Source organism: Heteronotia binoei, chromosome 8 (assembly GCF_032191835.1).
Source record: "Heteronotia binoei isolate CCM8104 ecotype False Entrance Well chromosome 8, APGP_CSIRO_Hbin_v1, whole genome shotgun sequence".
In the NCBI taxonomy this organism is placed as follows: Eukaryota; Metazoa; Chordata; class Lepidosauria; order Squamata; family Gekkonidae; genus Heteronotia; species Heteronotia binoei.
The window spans coordinates 114282347-114302817 of record NC_083230.1 but is presented as its reverse complement, the minus strand read 5'-3'; the positions used below and the strand labels follow the sequence as shown (position 1 = coordinate 114302817).

The 20471-nt window shown below is 48.3% G+C and overlaps 1 protein-coding gene across 1 annotated transcript; it reads right to left on the bottom strand.

The window, feature by feature from the left end:
• Positions 1–3428: 3428 nt before the first annotated feature.
• Positions 3429–20140, bottom strand: LDHB (lactate dehydrogenase B). Its single transcript, XM_060245925.1, has 7 exons — positions 20008–20140; positions 16814–16931; positions 15790–15963; positions 13979–14152; positions 9078–9195; positions 8413–8536; positions 3429–3834 (listed from the first exon to the last, which is right to left on the bottom strand). The coding sequence occupies exons 1-7, from the start codon at positions 20131–20133 to the stop codon at positions 3667–3669; spliced, it is 1002 nt and encodes a 333-aa protein (XP_060101908.1). The 5' UTR covers positions 20134–20140; the 3' UTR covers positions 3429–3666.
• Positions 20141–20471: the final 331 nt, after the last annotated feature.

Genomic DNA, 20471 nt, shown 5'->3' with positions numbered 1-20471 from the left:
TGGACTCACAAACACCCGATACAGGATATCCTCCCTTTGAGCAAATAAACGGCCTTCCCGCATGTTGCTCTTCCTATCAACTTTCGTGGCATTCTTCCAGTTCGTGTCCATTCTTGAGTTAACCTGAGTTAGTTGTCAAAATGTAACTCTAAAGCAACACAGCAAAGATGACCCAGAATACAAATGATTTGTGACAGGGGTCATTTCATAGAAAAAGAGGTGCCGGAGCTCATTAGCACAACTCATTGGCATATGCCCCCCACAACATCACCGGAAGGTGGACTAAATTCTATCAGCTCAGCACCTACCTTCAAATGCTTCTTGAATTAGAACGGTCATAATCAAGCCTTACTCCCATCAGACTTTCTCCTCTGTGGCATGAGTAAGATTTCCATCTGTCCGTTTTATTGTTTTGGTTATTTCCCCATTTTTTGGTGGGGAAAAATATTAGAAAGTTTGCCAAATCTTGGGAGTTCAGCAAAATTCTCATGGGGGGGGGGGTTGAACAATGGAGCCCAGAAGCAAGGGTTGTTTTTTTGGGGGGGGGGGGGGAAGAAAGCACAATAAAATGTAGAGGTTCCAGAGCTCCGCTCCTGCCCAAAATGACGCCTGATTTTTTACATCTTTGGCACTACATTTGAGCTCTGTTTCCTATCTCCTTCAGTCAATTACTTTATCTTGTTCCACACTGAAGCCCGGATCCCTGTATAGTGTGGTCTTGTATACTCTGAAAAACAATTTGATATCTGTCTGAAGACCAAGTCCTATGAGGAAAGGTTGAAGGAGCTGGGGATGTTTAGCCTGGAGAAGAGGCGGCTGAGGGGTGATATGATCATCTTCAAGTACTTGAAGGGCTGTCATATAGAGGATGGTGTGGAGTTGTTTTCTGTGGCCCTGGAAGGTAGGACCAGCAACCAGTGGGTTGAAATTAAATCAAGAGTTTCCGGCTCAACATTAGGAAGAACTTCCTGACCATTAGAGTGATTCCTCAGTGGAACAGGCTTTCTCGGGAGGTGGTGGGCTCTCCTTCCTTGGAGGTTTTTAAACAGAGGCTAGATGGCCATCTGACAGATCCTGTGAATGTAGGGGGAGGTGTTTGTGAGTTTCCTGTATTGTGCAGGGGGTTGGACTAGATGACCCTGGAGGTCCTTTCCAACTCTATGATTCTAACCTACCTCATAGGGTCATTGTGGGGATAAAACGGAGAGGAGAATTATGTAAGCTTCTTTGGGTCCCTATTGAAAAGAAAGAAGGGGTACAAATTAATTAAAAAATGATTTCCAAATGATTTCTGGTTTTGTCGGTGGATTACAGACTCAAAGAGCTGGCAAAAGCCACTAAATGGAAACAATCTACTCCTATATGAAGTAGGCCAGATTCTTTGCTAAGACAATGAGCTGCACAGGGTATTAATGTAGTCTTATTATATTTGAATAAGGTTTTCTTTGGAGTCTCCGGATATTACTCCATGGGTAATAGACCAGAAAGAAATATATGCCAATATGACGTACGCATCCACCGCATCCCAGAATATCTATCACCTGAAAAACTGCTTTTTCCCTGATTAACCTGCTATGTTTGAGATCTTTTCGATACACATCTTTAAGTTCAATTAGTAAACGGGGCAGAGTCTTCTCAGCAGTGGTGCCATGCTTGTGGAACTCAAGGGGAGACTCAGCTGGCACCTCTTAAAGGCACATTTAAAATCATTACGGGGATGGAACACCTTCCAACCTCTTTAGGCTAGAATAATAGAAATATGCTTTTGCAATATGCTTCTCATAGTCCCTTTTTGCCTGCCTGGCTACGAACTTGCATTTGATTTGCCACAGCCTGCGTTCCCTTTTATTAACCTCACTTCAACCTTTCTTCATAAGACTTGGTCTCCAGACCCCTCACCATCTTCCTCGTCCTCCTCTGAACCCGTTCCAGTTTGTCTACATCCTTCTTAAAATGTGGTGCCCAAAACTGAACACAATACTCCAGGTGAGGTCTGACCAGAGCAAAGCAATACCATCACATCTCGTGATCTGGAGACTATACTTGTTGATACAGCCCGCAACTGCATTTGCCAATCAGCTTCGAATTACAAACTAGAACAGCAACAACTCTGCAATCCTCTACAAAGTTACTCCACCCTAAATCCAATGGGCTTAATAACCGGAGCAACTCGGCAAAGGATTGCGTTGGAAGATTTCTGTGGTTGGGGAAAACATCTCTCCAAACGAACTGATATATGAAGTGGCGATTCGAAATCCGGCCACACACACAGAGCCAGCTTCTGTTTTGGTACCCACAAAGGTTATGCACCAACTGTGTTGTTCAGCTGTTCGCACAACCACCATCATCGCGCTAACTGGCTGCTCGCTTTTATCAGCGATGACAAATACAGGGAAAGAGCAGAAACGAACAGCAGTCAGCTAGTGGGTGATCAAACTGTAGAGCAGGGGTGGCCAAACTTGCTTAAAGTAGGAGCCACATTTTATTCTAAGTCAGATGTTTGAAAGCCACAACACGTGAATGTCAGATGTTTGAGAGCTGCAAGACAGGCAGGCAGGCAAATAGATGGGGGGAGGGAGAGGTTGAAAGAAAGCAACTTTAAATGCAATCTCCAAGCTGCCAGCTGGCTTGGAGAAGTTATTTAAAGAGAGAAATGCTTTCTCCAATCCAGCTGACAGGGTAGTAGGGGCTTCAAGAGCCACACAATATGTCTGAAAGAGCCACGTGTGGCTCCCGAGTCACAGTTTGGCCACCCCTGGTGTAGAGACTGTCCGACTAACACAAAATAAAATTCCCAAAAGGAACAGATCCAAGGAGGGTCAGCAAATGCAAACAGTCCAAAAGATGTGATTAACTGCCAGGTCAAATACATAAGCATTTGAAACAAAACAAAAAATAGAATAAACAGATGATGATACTAGATGATGATGATATTGGATTTATACCCCGCCCTATACCCTGAATCTCAGAGCGGTCACAATCTCCTTTAAGTGTGCGAACTCTTATCTGGGAGAACCAGGTTTGATTCCCCACTCCTCCACTTGCACCTGCTAGCATGGCCTTGGGTCAGCCATCGCTCTCGCAGGAGTTGTCCTTGAAAGGGCAGCGGCTGTGAAAGCCCTCTCAGCCCCACCCACCTCACAGGGTGTCTGTTGTGGGGGGGAGAAGATAAAGGAGATTGTAAGTCGCTCTGAGTCTCTGATTCAGAGAGAAGGGCAGGGTATAAATCTGCAATTCTTCTTCTTTACTCCCCCCCGCCCCACTCCTTTACCTTCCCCCATCAACTGGTTCATTCTCATGATAAATCTCTTCGGGAAGAAAAACAAAATCTAAATTTAAAAAAATTACAGAGGTTGAGAATTGTATTTATTCTGCCCTTAAGCTGCCCACTGCCCCCAGTGGGGGAGAAAAAAAGAAGCCACAAGAACTTGTTGAGGAACAGAGCACACACAACAGGAGCTGGTTTTATTTGTTTCAGAGTTCTGCGTTACACCAAGCGCATATCTTAGCTGAGGTGGAGGAGAAGCTTGGAACTGTTTCGCTATGACTAACAGAAGCTCGCCTGTGGAGTTAGAACAGAAGGGAGCCGGTGCAGAAACACAGGTTGGGTTGTGATCACTGGTTGACGTCTGGTTGTTGCTGGAGGAGAAGTGCTCCCACACGTCTCTAGAGGTCTTTCAGGTCCTTCTGGACGTTCCACAACGTGGTGGCGCTCTGCTGGAGCTTAGCCACTTCGGCATCCTTCAGTTTCTGATTGATCACACTGGTCAACCCAACGGACCCGAGCACGCACGGAAGGCTCAGGAAGACTTCATTTTCAATGCCGTACATCCCCTGCAATGAGAGGATGGAAAACCTGAGAACACTGAAAACCAGCGTGATTGTGGTGGTCAAAAGTGTCTTAGGATCCGGGAAACCCGGATTTGAATCCCTACTCTGCCACAGAAACTCCCTGGATGACCTTAAGAGAACGTAAGAGAAGCCATGTTAGATCAGGCCAATGGCCCATCCAGTCCAACACTGTGTCACACAGTGGCCAACACCCAGGTGCCATCAGGAGGTCCACTAGAGGGGCCATAAGAACGTAAGAGAAGCCATGCTGGATCAGGCCAACGGCCCATCCAGTCCAACACTCTGTGTCACATAAGAACATAAGAGAAGCCATGTTGGATCAGGCCAATGGCCCATCCAGCCCAACACTCTGTGTCACGCAGCAGCCAACACCCAGGTGCCATCAGGAGGTCCACCAGAAGGGCCATAAGAACATAAGAGAAGCCATGTTGGATCAGGCCAATGCCCCTTCCAGTCCAACACTGTGTAATCAGGAGGTCCGTCAGTGAAGCCCTCCCACTGTTGCCCATTCCCAGCATCAGGAATAGACCAAGACTTTGGCTAGGCACTCTCTCTCAGCCTAGCTTACTTTACAGGATTGTTGTGAGGATAAAAGCAAGGAGAGAACAATGTATGCCACGTTGAATAAGGTTGCTTCTCTTATGTTCTTATGGATAAAAGGAAGTACTTCTTCACCCAAAGGGTGATTAACATGTGGAATTCACTGCCACAGGAGGTGGTGGTGGCCACAAGCATAGCCACCTTAAAGAGGGGTTTAGATAAAAATATGGAGCAGAGGTCCATCAGTGGTTATTAGCCACAGTGTGTGTGTATGTATAAAATTTTTTGCCACTGTGTGACACAGAGTGTTGGACTGGATGGGCCATTGGCCTGATCCAACATGGCTTCTCTTATGTTATGTTGGTTATAAATGAAATAAATAAAAATAAAACTACCTCAAAAGGAGGCGGGGGGAATCAAGTTTTTTAGAAAGATTTGTTCTCTTCTAGAAAGCTCTATGAGAACCCAAACTGCACATTCCACAATTCCTTATTTCTTTCACTTCTTTAAACATTTTTAGTCACTTTTCTTTATGGAGTCTAAGCTGACTTAAAACTTAAGAGAAGATATACTTAGAAGCATAAAACCCACAATTTAAAAATCGCAGCTTCAGGCTTGCTGGATAAGCTTCACCAAAGGTGGTCATTACTTATGAGAGGAGAAGAATTAAACTTATAATACACCAATCCCAGAGCCAGGAGGCAACATCAGTGGAAGGTCTTGGCCTCTGCCCTGTTGTTGGGCCTCCAGAGGAACTAGCTAGCTACTGTATGAAGAACATACTGGATTTATATCCTGCCCTCCACTCCGAATTTCAGAGTCTCAGAGTGGTTTAGGCTTCCCAAATCCCCCGCCTGGGCTGGGGACCCCAGATTTGGAGCCTCCTCCCCCCCGCTCGGCAAAAATCTGGAAAGCGGGGGGGAATGGCGGCCCTTCCCACCCAGCCCCGATCCCACCAGCTTCTCCTCTCCCCTTCCTATTTTGTCTTCTCGCCCTCCCCGCAGACGCCTCTTTTTCAACCCCCATGCCCCATCCCGGGTTGTGAGGAAAGGGGGGGGGCTGTGACGAAGGAAGGAAGGGGGGAGCGAAAGAGGGAGGGCCGGCAACGTGAAGCACCTGGTGCGGCCAGAGAACGTGAACGGCAGAGACATGGCCGGCAGGAAATCCAGCCCCCTCCATTTCGCCGCAGGTACGACCAGCCCTGGCCCTTCCCTTCTCCCTCTCCTCCACCGCCTCCTCTCCGGGTCTCTTGTGGGGACTCTTTCCTTCCCTCCTCGAAGGTGCTGTTTGTTTATCTTAAGGCTGGAGTGGAAGGAAGGGATCATTTTCCCGGTGGCCTCTTCGGGCTCGTCCAGGCTTTGTGTGTGGAGACGAAAGGTGGAGACTGGCATCAGTACCAGTGTGCCCTCTAAGCTGCGGTAGTGTGAGCTAGCCCACAGATTTTTAGCCTCCAACTCTCACATTTTTTGTCTTAGCTCAGGAAGGATGACCCCAGAGCACAATAATTTATGCAGGAGCTCACAACTTTAATACCGGTAGCTCACAATTTTAATGCCAGTAGCTCACAAAGTAGTTTTTTTGCTCGCAAGACTCTGCAGCTTAGAGGGAACATTGCTCAGTACCCAAACTGGATGGAAATATGGGGCCAGGGTTATGGCTCAGTAATTAGACCTCTCTTCCCCCCTCTCCCTGGGAGAGCTGTTTTTTGAGGTAGAGGCACCAAATTTTCAGTATAGCATCTAGTGCCTCTCCCCAAAGTACCCCCCAAGTTTCAAAACGATTGGACCAGGGGGTCCAATTCTATGAGCCCCAAAAGGAGGTGCCCCTATCTTTCATTATTTCCTATGGAAGGAAGACATTTAAAAAGGTGTGCTGTCCCTTTAAATGTGATGGCCAGAACTCCCTTGGAGTTCAATTCTGCTTGTCACACCCTTGTTCTTGGCTCCACCCCTAATGTCTCCTGGCTCCACCCCCAAAGTCCCCAGATATTTCTTGAATTGGACTTGGCCACCCTAGAGTGGCTCACAATCTCCTTTACCTCCCTCCCCCACAACAGACAGCCTGTGAGGCGGGTGGGGCTGAGAGGGCTCTCACAGCAGCTGCCCTTTCAAGGACAACCTCTGCCAGAGCTATGGCTGACCCAAGGCCATTCCAGCAGGTGCAAGTGGAGGAGTGGGGAATCAAACCCGGTTCTCCCAGATGAGAGTCCGTGCACTTAACCACCACACCACACTGGCTATGAGACAGGATGCTGGACTAGATGGACCGCCGGTCTGATCCAGCAGGGCTCTTCTTGTGTTCTTAGGATGCTGGACTAGATGGACTATTGGTCTGATCGTGCAGGGCTCTTCTTATGTTTTTAAACAGGGATTTCTGAAAGGGAGGTGGTGGAAAAATCAAGCCCATTATTTAATTAAGTTCTGCATTAGTCAGTAACCATCCTTACAAGAAGGGTGTGTTGCCATTCATCTGCTAATGTCATTCAGCATCTGAAACCACTCCGTTTTCCAATATATGGGAGAGACGGACTAACATTCTAGCCATATCTGAAGAAGTAAGCAGTGGCTCATGAAAGCTCCCACCATGCCACAAATTTTGTCAGGCCTTTAAGGTGCTACTGGACTCTTGCTCTTTTCCACTGAGATACAACCACAAGAAACCAAATTATTTGGGGCAGCAGAATATGCTGAAAGTCCTCCAAGTGTACTGCGGCAACAACCTCATTCAAGACTAGAATCTCATTATCCTGAAGCTGGTGAGGGGTCTCTCCCACTGTCGTGATCCTGGGGCTAGTGAGGCCTGCAGGCCCCAGAGAAGCCTGCCTAGGAGTTATAAAAGAGCCTACATTTCCCAGGATCCCTTCTGTCCCTCTGATTGGGTGGCAAGGTTTTTGGAGGGAAACTGGCCCAGAGAGCGGTGGGGCCTGCAAGGAGAACATAAAAGAAGCCCAGGGTGTGTTCTTTTCCTGGAAGGCTGAGCTGGAGGCAGGCTGTGGCCTAGAGAGCTTGTAGCAGGGCAAAGACCCTTACCCAAGGGGGTAAGTGTTGGTTATTAGAGTAGGGACTGTACAGATAAATGCGTCAGGGCTTTTTGTTTATTTGCGCCAACTTTTACTGTGTGTGTGTGTGTGTGTATATATATATATATATTCCACTGTTTTACCCACATTAAAGCCAGTTTGGTGTAGTGGTTAAGTGTGCGGACTCTTATCTGGGAGAACCAGGTTTGATTCCCCACTCCTCCACTTGCACCTGCTAGCATGGCCTTGGGTCAGCCATAGCTCTGACAGAGGTTGTCCTTGAAAGGGCAGCAGCTGTGAGAGCCCTCTCCAGCCCCACCCACCTCACAGGGTGTCTGTTGTGGGGGAGGAAGGTAGAGGAGATTGTGAGCCGCTCTGAGACTCTTCGGAGTGGAGGGCGGGATACAAATCCAATATCTTCATCTACCTCACAGGGTGTCTGTTGTGGGAGGGGGAAGGTAAAGGAGATTGTGAGCCGCTCTGAGACTCTTTGGAGTGGAGGGTGGGATATAAATCCAATATCTTCATCTACCTCACAGGGTGTCTGTTGAGGGGGGTGGGGGGGGAAGGTAAAGGAGATTGTGAGCCCCTCTGAGACTCTTCGGAGTGGAGGGCGGGATACAAATCCAATATCTTCATCTACCTCACAGGGTGTCTGTTGTGGGGGAGGAAGGTAAAGGAGATTGTGAGCCACTCTCTTCGGAGTGGAGGGCGGGATATAAATCCAATATCTTTTTCATTATCTGAGCACTGTAAATAAACTGCTGTTGTTATACTCCTTGGGTCCTCACGTGTCCTTGGTCACAGAAGAGGTATTTCTTAATAACGAAGATATAGGGGTGGTTGGGTGTTTTGGGCCCTCCATACAGACCCTTACCAGAGTGGTGGCAGCCGGTAGAAGGCCCTGTGTGGCACCCACCTAAAACAGGGGACGGGCGTGTGGGAAGAATGAAAAAAAAATAGAGCAGAAAAACACAGCAAGCCGAACAATCATCCCTCACCTTCACCATGGTGGAAACTGGGTGAACTCTGCAAAGGTTTTTCAAGATGGTTTCCACCAGGTCGGCAACGCTTAAGCCGATGGCCCAGTTGGTGTAGCCTTTAAGCTTGATTACTTCATAGGCACTGTAAAACACACACACACACACAAAAGGTTCCATTACATTTCTGAAAAGTGAAAATTACTCGAGAGGTCATGTGGAGAAATGGAGCGACACGGCGTTATTTGGGAGTTATTTGAGGACGCCATTTGGCACAGAGCGAGAAAATTCTGAAGATCCGATGTGAGTGTGAAAAATAATGATTAGGTGAAGGAGCACGACTTATTCAAATCGGAACCGGCCGGCGCTGCGAGAACACGGTGGGGTGATACAGAGAAAGCCAGCGAGTACACCAAATTCTCGACAAGAAAAGCGTATCATAAATTCATATTCCCCTGAGGAAGGCTCGAAACAGGCTGCAAAAGCCTGCAAGGCTCTTTTTTGTAAGCTGTTGGGAGGATTGGCTGCCTCTGGGAGGTGTGGCCTGATATGCAAAGGAGCTCCTGCTAGAATTCCACCCGTGCGTTCGCAAGGTGAGGGGTGAGCAATGCACCCCCGAGTCCTGCAGCAGCTGAGGGCAGACTCAACCAAGCGGCAAAGCTTCTCCCGCAGGCCTGTCTCCGTACCTGGCAACCACCTGTTTGTGGACCTCTTTCCAGTTCTCAGGGTCTTGGTCGGTTCCCATGGCAGGGTTCAGCTCCTGGAGAGAAACGCCAGCCACGTTGACGCCACTCCAAACAGGCACTGGAAGGGAGGACAAGAAGAATCCAGATTAAGTCGCGGCCCTGACTGTAATTCGGGCCTTCTTTCCAGTGTGAATTGGTAGCAAAAGGGCTCTCGCCGTGAAGGAGGAACCCATAGGGTTGCCAAGTCCGACTCAAGAAATATCTGGGGACTTTGGGGGTGGAGTCAGGAGACTTTGGGGGCGGAGCCAGGGTGTGACAAGCACGACTGAACTCCGAAAGGAGCTCTGGCAACCAAATTTAAAGGGACCGTGCTCCTTTAAAAGGCCTTCCTTCCACAGGAAATAATGGAGGATAGGGGCACCTTCTTTGGAGGCTCATAAAACTGGACCCCCTGGTTCAATCTTTTTGAAACTTGGGGAGTGTTTTGAGGAGAAGCACTGGATGCTATGCTGAAATTTTGGTGCCTCTATCTAAAAAAATAACAGCTCCCCCCCCCCCCGAGCCCCAGATACCCACAGATCAATTCTTCAATATACCCTATGGGAATTGGTCTCCATAGGGAATAATGGCATTCCTGGCAGACATTTCCCTCTCCCCTCCCGTTTTCTGATGAGCCTGAAGTGGGGATCTCCAAACTGGGGGATCCCCTGCCGCCTACTGGGGATTAGAAATACAACAGAGAGAATCACGGAGAGAATAGGAACCCAATGAGAAACCGTGACAAAATAACGAACACCATGGTTAATTCATTTACAAATGTTTAAATATGAAACTTCAAGGCACTGATGATCATTATCCAATTATTCAATAATTAATATATAAATAAAGGTAAGTACGTGTGAATTGTTTACAAAACGCACCTAAGCACACACTTCATTAGAACAAATTGCTTAAAGTGCTTAGTGCTACAAAGTGCTTGTAAGTCAAAGTGCCGGTGCAGATTTTTTCTTCTCAGAAGGAATATATCCGAAGACGTCAGGGAATCTGCATCGGGGAATCTTCGGGAGGGATGTCGGGGAATCTTCGGATATATCCCTACTGGGGATTGGCAACCCTAAGGAATTGAAATTCTGCAATTAATTAATGCGGGGGGGGGGGTCAAGAACCCAAAATGCTGGGGGGTTTGGTCTCTTGAAAACAGTGTGGTGGTGGGGAGCACAAGACTCTCTCCCCCCGCTGTGATCCCCATCAGCAGCAGACTCCAGCAAATTTATAAAAAGAGGAAACGTCATTCCTAAAATAGAGGAGGCATTTCTGCGGTGGTCTCAAGGAAGCCACTGTGACCAATGTTCCCTCTAAGCCGCAGAGTCTTGTGAGCAAAGATTCTACTGGCATTGAAGTTGTGAGCCACAGCATAAATTATTGTGCTCTGGGGCCATTTTTCCTGAGCGAAGACAAAAATGCGTGAGCTGGAGGCTAAAAATCTGTGAGCTAGCTCACCCCAACTCAGCTTAGAGGGAACACTGGTTGTGACTAGCCTGGTTTCCAGATGACAGAACAGAATTTACACAACAGTAAGAAAAACCTCACAAGTTAAATGTTTTTTTTCTAAACAAGTGCATCCAGACAAAATGATGTATGCAAAAAAAATGACTTGAATATAGTATAGAACCTAAGAGAAGCCATGTTGGATCGGGCCAGTGCCCCATCCAGTCCAACACTCTGTGTCACACAGTGGCCAAAAAAACCAGGTGCCATCAGGAGGTTGACAAGTGGGGCCAGGACACTAGAAGTCCTCACACTGTTGTCCCTCCCAAGCACCAAGAATACAGAGCATCATTTGCCCCAGACAGAGAGTTCCAACAATACATTGTGGCTAATAACCACTGATGGATCTCTGCTCCAAAGTTTGTTTATCTTTAGGGCTTCCCCCACTCTCATTTTCATTGCTTGAAAGTTCCAGCATTTTGGGGTCTTTTTTGGGGGGGGGGGGGTGTCTGTTCTGCATGTGTTTTCCTCTGTCTAGTGGTTAATTCAATTATCACCTAGGTTTATTTCCAGCAGATTTAAACTGTGGCTTTTTATGCTAGAAATAAACCTGTGAGATTTTGACTCAACCACTAAAAAAACAGTAAAGGCAGTCCCCTGTGCAAGCACCAGTCGTTTCCAACTCTGGGGTGACATTGCATCACGTTTTCACGGCAGACTTTTTACAGGGTGGTTTGCCACCTTCCCCCCAGCAAGCTGGGGACTCATTTTACTGACCTCGGAAGGATGGAAGGCTGAGTCAACCTTGAGCCGGCTACCTGAATCCAGCTTCCCCTAAGATCGAACTCAGGTTGTGAGCAGAAAGCCAGTACTGCAGTTTTAACGCTCTGTGCCACTAGGGGGAGCAAAACATATGCGGAACTGAAACCTCTCCCTCCCCGCCACAAAAAAAAAAGAAACAGGAACTTACCCGTGAGTAAAATGAGAATTCAGAAATACCCATTGTTTAAGCCAGGGGTGTCAAACATACAGCCTGCCTCTCTTGCTCCCTTTCAGTTATCTGAAAGTTATTTTGCTCCCTTTCAGTTATCAGCTATCTGAAGCTGTTAAATAAAATATTGCAAAAGTGCGAATATTTTAAGCATGTTTTATTTATTTATTTTTTTGAAAAAAAAATTCTTTAATTGTGTTTTTCTGTGTCTTTTATAAAGTTTATGTCTCCGCTACCTGGCATTACATTTCACAATATACATGGCTGGCTCGACAACATCTCATTTATGCCACATCCGGCCCTCATAACAAATGAGTTCGACACCTCTGGTTTAAGCGGTCTCTTTTAATTACTCTCCAGTTAATAACCGCTTTCCTTACTCTCCAAATACTGGAGATTATGCCTGATATCCTTGGAAAACACAGGCAGTTACCTGGATCCTTTAGAAGCAACTCTTAAAAATCTGTAGAGAAAACTATTCACCCCTCTATCTGGATGACGATGGTGATTGGGGTGGAATTCTAGCAGCTCATTTGCATATTAGGCCACACCCCCTGATATAGCCAATCCTGCAAGAGCTAACAAAGCAAAGGAATTCCTGCTAGAGTTCCACCCAATGATGATTTACAAACAACTCATCCTCCCCCTCCCCAGGATAAAATCTGTTAGGCCTGAGATACATGGAACTGACAAATGTTTCTGGGCACCAATTCAGTTCAGGCTCGCTGTGGAATCTTCAGTCCCCACCTCCACGTTCAAGAAGCGGAAAAACAAGTTTCTCTGACTGAAGAACGAGGCTTTCTTGATAGCCTCTAGCAATCGTGTTTTGAGAATTCTTTTCACTCTGGCTTTGGTGGGGGGGGGGGGGGGGGAGGAAGCAACGGAATGCACAGAATGTCGACTCCAGGGTGATAAGACAGTCTGCGGGTGGAAGGGACTTGAAAGCAGATTGTTTCACCTTAGGCCGGGGGCAGCCAAACTGTGGCTCAGGAGCCCTATGGCTCTTTCTGACCTACTGTGTGGCTTTTGAAGCCCCTCCCCGCTGCTCGGCCTGGAGAAGGCATCGGTCTCTTTCAATGACTTTCCCTAGCCAAGCCAGCTGGCAGCATTTAAAGGGGAATGCATTTCAAGTTGCTTTCTTTCTAACTCCTCATTTCCTTCCCTCCCTTTTTTGTGGCTCTCAAACGTTTGATGCGTGAGGGAATTGCTACATAAACTTTGTGGGCTGTGGAACTGTGTTCTTTTCTCTCACAGAGTCAGGCTGGGAGGACAGCCTGTGGCTGGCTGAGAGAAGGATCCCTCACTCAGAAGGTAGAGTGAGTCACAGGCAATCGGCCTGGGGAAAAGGGCTGTCGGCCCTGACGCCTAACAGGCTAGGGGAAGTACAGGTAGCCGCGTTAGGGTTTATTTTCTTTTTCCTTTCTACACTGTTATATCTGTTAAGCACCTTGCCTTGTTTAAATACCCATCCCTGTATTAATAAACCTTTATCTTTCTAATGTTCTCTGCCTGGCCATCATGCCTATGTTTCTCGGCTAAAAGGGGCATTTTTGTTGGGCTTGGGAGGGGACTCTGGGCCTTCCCAAGGGACCATAAATCCAGAGTGGTGGCAGCATCAGGTGGCACCCCCATCTGGGTCATGACAGGGCACCTGGCAGGAAGTTAGGGGGCAGGGCCCCCACAAGCCCCCCTGTAGCTACAGGAGACCTGGAGAATCACTTCCCCAAAATACCTTTTATCTAGAGCAAGGGTGGCCAAACTGCAGCTCAAGAGCCACACGTCTTGTGTGGCTCTTGAAGCCCCCTTTGCCCCATAGGCTGGCTTGGAGAAAGCATTTGTCTCTCTCCCTAAATCAAAGCCAAGCCAGCCGGTGGCCTGGAGAATGCATTTAAAGTTAAAGCTGCTTTCTTTCCACCTCTTCCTCCCTCCCCCCTCCGTTTGCTTTCCTCCCTCCTTCCCTTCCTGCGTTGCAGCTCTCAAACATCTGACATTTATTCTATGTGGTTCTTATGTTAAGCAAATTTGGCTAGAACTTCAGTCTGCCGGACAACCTTAGGATCTCCTGGCTATACAACACCCACTGCCGTACAGTCATTATTATTAGTTTCACAACAACCCTGTGAGGTAGGTAAGACTGAAAGAGTGTGATTGGCTCAAGGTCACCCAGTGAACTTCCACGGCACAAGCGGAGATTCGAACCTGGGTCTTCCAGATCCTAGTCTTATCTGACGCACTATCTAAAGAAAGTGTGCAGATGCATGAAAGTTTATACCCAGAACTAAACTTTGTTGGTCTTAAACTGGACTCAAACTTTACTCTTAACCCTCATGTCACAGTGACTCTCTGCATGAATCACCACACGGCATAAATCAGGCACGTTCAGGTGTTTCGAGAAGACGGTGCAGGTAACACTGCCACTCACCGCTTGAGTCCCCGTGTTCTCCTAAGATCCAGCCGTGGCAGCTGGTGGGGTGGACGCCCAGTTTTTCCGCCATCAGGTAGCGAAACCGGGCTGTGTCGAGGTTGCAACCGCTGCCGATGACACGATGCTTCGGCAAACCACTCAGTTTCCACGTCACGTAGGTCAGGATGTCCACTGGGGAATGGAAGACAGAACTGACTGTGGGGCATGTTGATTTATTAGATTTATATCCTGCCCTACTCGCCGAAGCAGACTCAAGTTATGCCTGTGTGCTCAGGACCAGGTATTACGCAGGAAACCTCATCATGGCTTTTGTGCAGGCAGCCTACCTCATGAACAGTGTTCCCTCTAAGCTGAGTTAGTGTGAGCTAGCTCGGTTTTATTAGTCTCTGGCGCACACATTTCTGTCTTCGCTCAGGCAAAATGGCCCCACAGCAAACTAATATATGCTGCAGCTCATAACTTTAATGTCAGTAGCTCATGAAGTAGAATTTCCGCTCACAAGACCACAGCTTACAGGAAGTATTGCTCATGAAGTATCTCCATACCGTGGGTCCATGCTTCTAATGGGATTCATGTGGAACCTCTATGCCGGGGTCCCCAGCCTTTTGGAACCTATGGGCATCTTTGGAATTCTGACAGAGTGTGGTGGGCACAGTCACAAAATGGCGGCCCCAGGTTGCAGAGCCAGCCACAAAATGGCTGCCGCAGCTTACCGTCAGTCAGAAATGGACAATCCTTGTACTGCAGCACCAACTGCTGCCATAGCAACATTTAAAAAAGAAATTCCAGTCAATCATACCTCCAATGGTCCATCAGAAGCCTCACTGGGCAAAAGCCCCCACCTACTTTCTAAAAACACTTGGTGGGCACCAGGGGTGGAATTCTAGCAGGAGCTCCTTTGCATATTAGGCCACACACCCCTGATGTAGCCAATCCTCCAAGAGCTTACAGGGCTCTTTTTTGTAAGCCCTTGGAGGATTGGCTACATCAGGGGGTGCGGCCTAATATGCAAATGAGCTCCTGCTAGAATTCTACCCCAGGTGGGCACCAAGAAAGGTCTTGGTGGGTGTCACGGTGCCAACTCGTACCACGTTGGGGACTCTGGCTGTATGTAATGGCAGCTGTCAGTGCCACAAGCCGCTTCAAAAGTCGCCAGGATGAAAAGTCACCATGGAAATGTCACTTTGGTATCTTCCCTCCCTTAACATCGACTCCAGCTCTTTCACCACAATGTCCTCCAAGCTCCTCTTCGCAGCATAAAAACTAGGAGAATCAAACATTCAAGCCCCCACCCCCAAAGTTGCTTCTGTCCAATTTGCTTTTGAAATACCTTGAAAGTTTCACAGCCAGGGAGTGCCTTGACCTAGATAGCCTAGGCAAGTCAGATCTAAGAAGCTAAGCAGGGACGGCCCTGACAAGCACCTGGTATTCCAAGGAGTACCAGGACTGGGAGGCAGAGGCAGGCTGTATCAAGCCATTTCTCTGAATTTCCTCCATGCCCCAGCAGGGGTCGCCAGAGGTTGCCACGACTTCTAGGCATGGAGGCGCACATGCACACAAATACATATAAAATGGCAAAAATTCCACAAAAGAGAAAGTTTCACAGCCAGTCGCCAGGAACACAGCACATTTCCCTATAATGTTTTGTTTCAACCAAAGAGCCACGCATTATGCCTACAGATGCGCAAAGCCAGCTAAGAGTGGCATGGGAGGTGTTAAAGAGCGAGATTCATAATAGCTGCGGATGCAACTCAAGGCCCATTTGTCTGGCCGAGGGGGAATTCCCAGTGGCCGACAACCACGTTTACCTGGGTTGGAGACGACCAGGATGATGCAGTTCGGACTGTACTTCACCACCTGGGGGATGATAAACTTGAAGACGTTCACGTTCCTCTGGACCAGGTCGAGACGGCTCTCCCCTTCCTGCTGGCGGACTCCGGCGGAAACCACGACAATCTTGGAGTTGGCAGTCACGGCGTAGTCTGCATCCAGAAGGAATTAATTTGTTAGGGGCTTTCGGCATGCAAAGCAGAGACTCCACCGAGCCACGGCGTCTCCCACAGCCAGGGCTTTTTCTTTTTGTGGCAGGAACTCCTTTGCCTATTAACCACACACCCCTGGTGCAGCCGGTCCTCCAAGAGCTTACAGTAGGCCCTGTACCAAGAGCCCTGTAAGCTCCAGGAAGATCTGGCTACATCAGGGTGTGTGGCCTAATATGCAAAGGAGTCCCTGCCACAAAAAAAGCCCTGCCCACAACCACCCTGACCATCCTAACTTGGGGCACAGTTGCTCCATAGCGTGGAAGTCTTACCTAGCAAACTGTATGCTCTTCCAAATTACACCTCTTTAACAGCTACGTCACCCCTACTTAAACCTGTGCCTTGTGACCCCATAACTGGGGAGAACTAGAAAAGCACCACACTGACCCCTCTAGCCCAGAATCCTGTTTTACACAGTGGTCCAGAAAGCTTTACAGGGAGGCCAGAACCCTCACTTGCATTCATCCCCCCCAGGCTTTTTTTTGTAGCAGGAACTCCTTTGCATATTAGGCCACACCCCCTGATGTAGCCAATCCTCCTGGAGCTGACAGGGCTCTTCGTACAGGGCCTACTGTAAGCTCCAGAAGGATTGGCTACAGCAGGGGTATGTGGCCTATTATGCAAAGGAGGTCCTGCTACAAAAAAAGCCGATCCCCCCACCAACCCACAAAGGTGTAGTGCCTCTGAACATGGAGGTTCCATTGAGTCACAACGGCCAACTGCTACTGATAAGACCTCTCCCCTCCATGAACGTGGCTCATCTCCTTTGAAAGCAAAACACACCAACACTTACCTTTGTCTGCTACAATCTTATGAGTCTGGAGGAAGAGGCTTCCGTGCTGCAGGTCCATCATTTCTCCTTTCAGTCTGTCTTCTATGACATCGACGAGGGCCAGTTCATCGCAGAGACCCTGGAGAGCAAGTGGAAAAATGATAAGAACCTAAGAGAAGCCATGTTGGATCAGGCCAATGGCTCATCCAGTCCAACACGCTGTGTCACACAGTGGTCAAAAATACCCAGGTGCCATCAGGAGGTCCACCAGTGGGGCCAGGACACTAGACTCCTCCCACTGTTGCCCCCCCCCCCCCAGCACCAAAGAATACATAGCATTACTGCCCCAGACATAAGAACATAAGAGAAGCCATGTTGGATCAGGCCAGTGGCCCATCCAGTCCAACACTCTGTGTCACACAGTGGCCAAAAAAACCCTAGGTGCCATCAGGAGGTCCACCAGTGGGGCCAGGACACTAGAAGCCCTCCCACCGTTGCCCCTCCCAAGCACCAAGAATACAGAGCATCACTTGCCCCAGACAGAGAGTTCCAACAATAGACTGTGGCTAATAGCCACTGATGGACCTCTGCTCCATATGCTTATCCAATCCCCTCTTGAAGCTGGCTATAAGAACATAAGAGAAGCCATGTTGGATCAGGCCAATGGCCCATCCACCCATGATGGATTTAACTGCCATGAGCTGACAGTGTCCACGATACTGCAGCATTTCTAATCTAAGGCATGGCTCTTGTGTTTGAGAGATCCAACTAAAGACAGGTGACTCCACACAAAAAGATCCCGTCCACATAGGGAACTCAGCATCAGGGTGAAGGCGAGGCCACACAGCCTGCTCTCTGCGATCCTGTTTCCACCTGAAGCAACGGATTGAAATTAAATCAGAAGAGTTTCCGGCTCAACATAAGGAAGAACTTCCTGACCATTAGAGCGGTTCCTCAGTGGAACAGGCTTCCTCAGGAGGTGGTGGGCTCTCCTTCCTTGGAGGCTTTTAAACAGAGGCTAGATGGCCCTCTAGATGGACATATGAAATTGCTGAGCAGTCAGATTAGAACAGATAAAATGAAGTACTTCACCAAAAGCGTGATTAACACATGGAATTCACTGCCACAGGAGGTGGTGGCAGCTACAAGCTTCGACAGCTTCAAGAGGGGATTGGCTAAACATCTGGAGATGTCCGCCAGTGGCTGGCTATTAGCTACAAGGTATAGATGGGACTCCCTGTCTGGGGCAGTGATGCTCTGTATTCTTGGTGCCTGGTGGTGGTGGGGGGACAGTGGGAGGGCTTCTGGTGTCCTGGCCCCACTAATGGACCTCCTGATGGCACCTGGTGTTTTGGCCACTGTGTGACACAGAGTGTTGGACTGGATGGGCCATTGGCCTGATCCAACATGGCTTCTCTTATGTTCTGATCCTGTGAATTTAAAGGCAGGAATTTGTGAAGTTCCTGCAATGTGCAGGGGGTTGGACTAGATGACCCTGGGGATCCCTCTTCACGCTTATGATTCTATGAAGCCACAAGGGTCTGTTTGCACAAACAACGCTGGTCCATTAAGTGGTTATACAAGATGGATTCTCTGCAATAAGCCCTACTGGGGAGTTTGGCAAGTTTCAGTGGTCTATAACAGGTTTCCCCAATGTTGGGCCCACGGGCACTGTGGTGCTCCGTTTCCTGGTTTCAGAGCTTGTGATTGGCCAACGGAGATCTTACCGATGCCCTAAAATGGAAGCTAAGAGAATGAGCCCTGGTTCTTTTGGTCCCTGGTTCAAAGGTCATCTCAGCCAGAAATTCATTCAGGGACTGCCGTAGCTGAGCCGCTCTTTCTCATTCTTGGTCTCCCCCTCTACGATATGGGGGTAATAAATATTGGTCTTCCTTTCATGGCTATCGTAGAGGTTACTGCAAGAAGAGCTTTGAAAAGGAAAACCCAGGGGCTTTTTTGTAGCAGGAACTCCTTTGCCTATTAGGCCTCTGATGTAGCCAATCTCTTGGAACTTTCAGTAGGCCCTGTACTAAGAGGCCTGTAAAGAATTCTAGCAGGACCTCCTTTGCATATTAGGCCACACAATCCTGACGTAGCCAGTCCTCCTGGAGCTTACAGTAGACCCCATCCTAAGAGCCCTGTAAGCTCTTGGAGGATTGGCTACATCAGGGGGTGTGGCCTCTTAGGCAAAGGAGTTCCTGCTACAAAAAAGCGTTGAAAAAACCAATGCAAAAATGGAAAGTTGGATGAAGAAGATAGATGCAAAAAGGGGAGAGGGGAGCGTTGAGTGGGGGGACCCCCAAAGGGTTGGCCGAATAAGTTTTTCATTGCTTGAAGGATGAAGCTTCAGTACTCTGTACAGCTACTTGCTCTCTCCCAATGACAAGCAAATCCAGAATAGATTAGGCAAAATTAAAAAAAGAAAATTAAAAAAATATATAAGCACTGAACAAATTTTGCTTAATTTTGTTTCACATATAGGTTACAGAATTTTTTCCCCCAAGTGCAGAATAAAAATTGCCTGGCATAAAGGTTGCAAAGGTGTACAAGCCCTTTAAAAACTACAAAAACCTGGCTAGGGAAGACCAGGGATTTTTTGTGTAGCACGAACTCCTTTGCCTGAGGCCACACCCCACTGATGCAGCCAATCCTCCTGGAGCTTACAGCAGGCCCTGTACGAAGAGCCCTGTAAGGAATTCTAGCAGGACCTCCTTTGCCTATTAGGCCACACCCCCTGATGTAGCCAATCCTCCTGGAGCTTACAGCAGGCCCTGTACGAAGAGCCCTGTAAGGAATTCTAGCAGGACCTCCTTTGCCTATGAGGCCACACCCCCCTGATGTAGCCAATCCTTCTGAGGCTTACAGCAGGCCCTGTAAGAAGAGCCCTGTAAGCTCTTGGAGGATTGGCTACATCAGGGGTGTGTGGCCTCATAGGCAAAGGAGTTCCTGCTACAAAAAAAGCCCTGGGGAAGACCATAGAGCCATCTGATCACACACTAAAACTAGATTAATTATTGTAAGCCAGGAGATTATTTGGCAGCTTTAAGTTCTAGCTTTTTTAAAAAAAATGTCACGCACAACCTAGAGTTATTTTTTTTTGAGGTGAGAGAGCTCTGAGAGTACTGTGACTGATCCAAGGTCACCCAGCCGGCTTCATGTGGAGGAGTGGCCCATCCCTGTCCTAGAATTTACCCCGACTCCGGTGCGCACGGTACCTTCACGAGGATGCTGATTGCGCAAGCCATCCCGACTTGACCGACCCCCACCACGGTGACCTTGTTGTTCGGCTGGGTCGACGGCTGTGCGATTGGCGTGATCAGTTTATCCTTCAGGGAAGACATTCTGGTGGTCTGGGACGAAGAGAGAGAGAACGTGGACAGATGAAACAACAGCAGGGTTTTGTGCACTTGGGAGGGGGGACCTACTTCCCCCAGAGTGTCAACATACACAACGGCGCCTAACACAACAAAGAAGGGTAGGGAGCAATGTTCCTTCTAAGTTGAGTTAGTGTGAGGTAGCTCACCGTTTTTTAGCCTCCGGCTCACACATTTTTGCCTCAGCTCAGGAAAAATGGCCCCAGAGCAAACTAATTCATGCAGCAGCTCACAGCTTTAATGCCAGCAGCTCACAAAGTAGAATTTTTGTTCACAAGACTCCACAGCTTAGAGGGAGCATTGGG